The 3,744-nt window shown below is 34.7% G+C and overlaps 1 protein-coding gene across 1 annotated transcript; it reads left to right on the top strand.

The window, feature by feature from the left end:
- The first annotated feature begins 1,016 nt into the window (after positions 1–1,016).
- On the top strand, positions 1,017–2,459 carry LOC133296684 (peroxidase P7-like). Its single transcript, XM_061495730.1, has 4 exons — positions 1,017–1,229; positions 1,359–1,550; positions 1,664–1,829; positions 2,074–2,459. The coding sequence occupies exons 1-4, from the start codon at positions 1,017–1,019 to the stop codon at positions 2,457–2,459; spliced, it is 957 nt and encodes a 318-aa protein (XP_061351714.1).
- Positions 2,460–3,744: the final 1,285 nt, after the last annotated feature.

Here is a 3,744-nt window from a genome sequence, read left to right as displayed (position 1 = left end):
AAATTCGGTTCGCTCCGCCCTGTTTGGAAGGCTGTGCGGGTTGATCTTCCAGCCTGAATCTATTTTACATTTGACCGGCTTCTGTCTATTATCAACCAGCCAAAAAATAAATCCATCCCACTTTTGAGATTGGTTGAAAAACTCAACTTACCCTATCTTATTTAGCTCGTAGGGTAGGTTGACCGTTGAACCAATCTCATTTTGTTGGCTCTACTCCTATTTATCACTTCTCTCAATTATCTTAAGATTATTCATGTGCACTAAAACCCGGCGAAACCCTGCCGAATGTGTTTTTGTCTTTCACACGCTTTTAACAAACCATATTTTTCAATACAAGTATACTCACAAATTTATTTGATAAGGAATCAGTCCCACCCACCTTTATTATATAAAAAATCGATTAAGTGTATATTTAGATTTTATTTTGTATTTTAAATAAAATTATTAAAAAAAAATTGTGAGAGTTTTTGAAAAAAAACTATTAATTACTTGAAAAATAATCAAATCCGAAGATAATATTATCCTACCAAAATATAAACACATTACATATTAATATAGTTTAAGATAATAAACTGTCAAACAGTGAAAGTTGATTCAAACAATAAAACTAACGGAAAAATATAAAATTACACAACTTATATCTTTCATTTTCACAAAGAGACGGAATCCACAAATTTTTTTTTTTTTTTTGCCAACTGTCTCTTTCTTTTTTTATGTCTTTTTCTCTTTTAAAATTAAGCAACTTTACATAAAAATGAGAGACACTTTTCTCAAAAGCTAAACAGCATAGATTGAAAATTCTCGAGTTCGCTTCTGTCGATGATTTAACCTTGGACATGCTTACACCTTAATTATATGCGAGAAAATCCCATTGCTCTAAACTTTATTATAGATTTACTATTGTGTCCTTCTAAATATAAGCAATTTGATCGATTAAGCACTCAATTTGGTCCAATATTGTGATTATAAAAGAAATCACCAATCATTTGGTTTTTGTGTACTGCATGAAAACTCAGATGGCTCGTTACTACTTCCTCTTGCTTTTTCTTCTTGTTGCAGCTACAGTTTCTAAAGCAGATGCCGAAAAGAAGCTATCTACAGACTTTTACTGCAGCAGCTGCCCCAACCTGTTGCCTACAGTGAAGAAAGGGATCATTAAAGCCATTAACAATGAAGCTCGCATTGGAGCTTCCATACTCCGATTGCATTTTCATGACTGCTTTGTAAATGTGAGTATATATGTATATATATACATTTAAGTTGACTTCATGATTCAACCTTTTGTGTCTCCCTTGCAACTTGGGCTATATATATATATATATACTTCAAATCATGTTATTAACACAATGATATATCAGGGATGTGATGCATCAATACTGTTGGAAGATACGAAAAACTTCATAGGAGAGCAAACAGCAGCAGCTAACAATAAATCAGCAAGAGGGTTCAATGTGATTAATGATATTAAAGCCAATGTGGAGAAAGAATGTCCTCGGGTTGTGTCCTGTGCTGATATTCTTGCTCTGGCAGCTCGAGACTCTGTTGTTTATGTAATATTCTATATATATATATCCCGAGAGTAAAGAATTATCAATTAATTATGGACCTTAAATGCTTGAATGAATAACACTTACTATCTGTTTTTATGGAAACACATTTGCAGTTAGGGGGGCCTTCGTGGGAAGTAGGGTTGGGAAGAAGAGATTCTACCACCGCAAGCAGAAGTGCTGCCAATAATTCCATTCCCCCACCCTTCTTCAGTCTAAGTGCCCTCAAACAAAATTTTGCTAACCAAGGCCTCTCAGTTACAGACTTGGTGGCTCTTTCAGGTACTATAATCATAGATGGAAATATATGTCTTTAATCTGACTTGGTGGCTCTTTCATTTGGTTTTGATGGCTCTTTCAGGTACTATAATAATAGACTTGGTATTGTCATTTAATTTAGCATGTTTGGTTTAGTTTTAAGAAAGCCAGTTGTCATGGTTCTGAAAAAAGCTTGTTTCTTGTAGTTTCTTGTCCAATTTATTATGATTTTAAAGTTTCAATTTATTGGAGTAACTTTCAATAACAGGGGCACATACCATTGGCCTGGCTAAATGCACAAACTTCCGAGCACACATCTACAATGACTCAAACGTTGATCCCTCCTACCGAAAGTTCCTTCAGAGCAAGTGTCCCAGAATTGGAAATGACAATGTACTCGAACCCCTTGACCACCAAACTCCGACACATTTCGATAACCTATACTTCAAGAATTTGTTGAGTAAAAAGGCTCTACTTCATTCAGACCAGGAGCTGTTCAAAGGTGGTTCTACAGACAATCTGGTGAAAAAATACGCTAGCGATGCAGCTGCATTCTTTGAAGACTTTGCCAAGGGTATGGTCAAGATGAGCAGCATCAAGCCTCTCACTGGAAGCATGGGGCAGATCAGAATGTATTGCGGCAAAGTCAATTAAACAATAGCAATTTATGTATATGCTTGATATGGATTCAACTTCCCATCTTTTTTACAAAATTGTGTAAAGTACTACCTGAATTTATGTGCATATGGCACCGCTAAGCATCTTATCATCCCTGCTATAATGTATGCAATCAGCAGAATCACCAAACATATTGCATCTACATTATCTAGCTATGTATCCACAAAATTTATTTCTCTTTGCATTGGCCCAGTTAAGGTTTGTAAAGAATCATCAGTGTGTAACAAAGCAATTCATTTAAAATAAAGAATTCATGAATTGCAAGAATACTACTCTACTCGCCAACTAGAGATTTACAAGTGAACTAAGAAAGAATTTCTACGGCAAATTAATAATGTGTTAAGTGCTAAATAATTTTAACTTAACAAACATTACTGTTGGCACAAGTGGTAAGGAGTTTATGTCCCTTGATCAGAGATCTCGAGTTCGAGCCCTGGAAATGGAAAAAATGACCTTGGAAGTGCCGCCCCTTATATAGGATCTAACAGTGCTCGAACCGAACTAATTCAAAAGATAAACAGATTGAAGAGACTAAAAAAAATCAACTTTATTGTTAACATTGGACTATTACAAGGAATATTAGAAACTTGCATTTATATATTTGGTCAGATAGGTGGCACTCAGCCAGTCAAGTTCATTGTGAAAACTAATATATCAAATACTATAGAACCTGCCAAACCAAAGAAAATGAGATATATATGTTATGTGCAAGGGGGAAACAGAAGCGTATGGTGCTAAAAGTACAAAAAATTGACAGACTCTACTCTCTCAAAGATTTTTACCAGGCCAGTGAGTAATGACTAAGGAATTCTTGATATTTAGCAATCAAAATAGCCGTCTGATAAACTAGTAATTATGGGTTTTGGAGAGGGTCAAATGTAAGCGGCATTATCCCAATGGTTAGGTTGTGTCCGCTGTTTGAACCCGTGACCAGCAATAAAGATTTCAGCCCATCATGCTGTTCCGGCAATATCACATTGTGAGTGTCCAAAATCGTCAAGCAATAACTTACAACATTGGACAATAAAATATTACATAATAATGACACGTGAAAGGATAATATTACGGCATTTATTTGCTATCAATTTGTTTTAAAAGCACTGGACAACATATCGACGGTAATATTTTTGCCTGTATTGAATCGCAATTTCAATCATGAATGGTCGTAATAAAGAATAGTTTAAAATGTATTAAGCATATAATGTGTTGAATATATTAATTAAAATTAAAAAATTCATACTGCTACTTAGGTAATTAAACT

Source organism: Gastrolobium bilobum, unplaced genomic scaffold, assembly GCF_033153095.1.
Source record: "Gastrolobium bilobum isolate Gb01-03AN ecotype WA unplaced genomic scaffold, APGP_CSIRO_Gbil_v1 utg6129, whole genome shotgun sequence".
NCBI lineage: Eukaryota > Viridiplantae > Streptophyta > Magnoliopsida > Fabales > Fabaceae > Gastrolobium > Gastrolobium bilobum.
Note: the sequence above shows the minus strand (reverse complement) of the source record. Positions and strands in the feature narration are given on the sequence as shown.

Coding starts and splice junctions, on each gene's coding strand:
- LOC133296684 (XM_061495730.1), top strand. CDS start 1,017: ATGGCTCGTTACTACTTCCTCTTGCTTTTTCTTCTTGTTGCAGCTACA. Junction 1,230..1,358: donor TTCATGACTGCTTTGTAAAT/GTGAGTATATAT, acceptor ATGATATATCAG/GGATGTGATGCATCAATACT. Junction 1,830..2,073: donor AGACTTGGTGGCTCTTTCAG/GTACTATAATCA, acceptor TTTCAATAACAG/GGGCACATACCATTGGCCTG.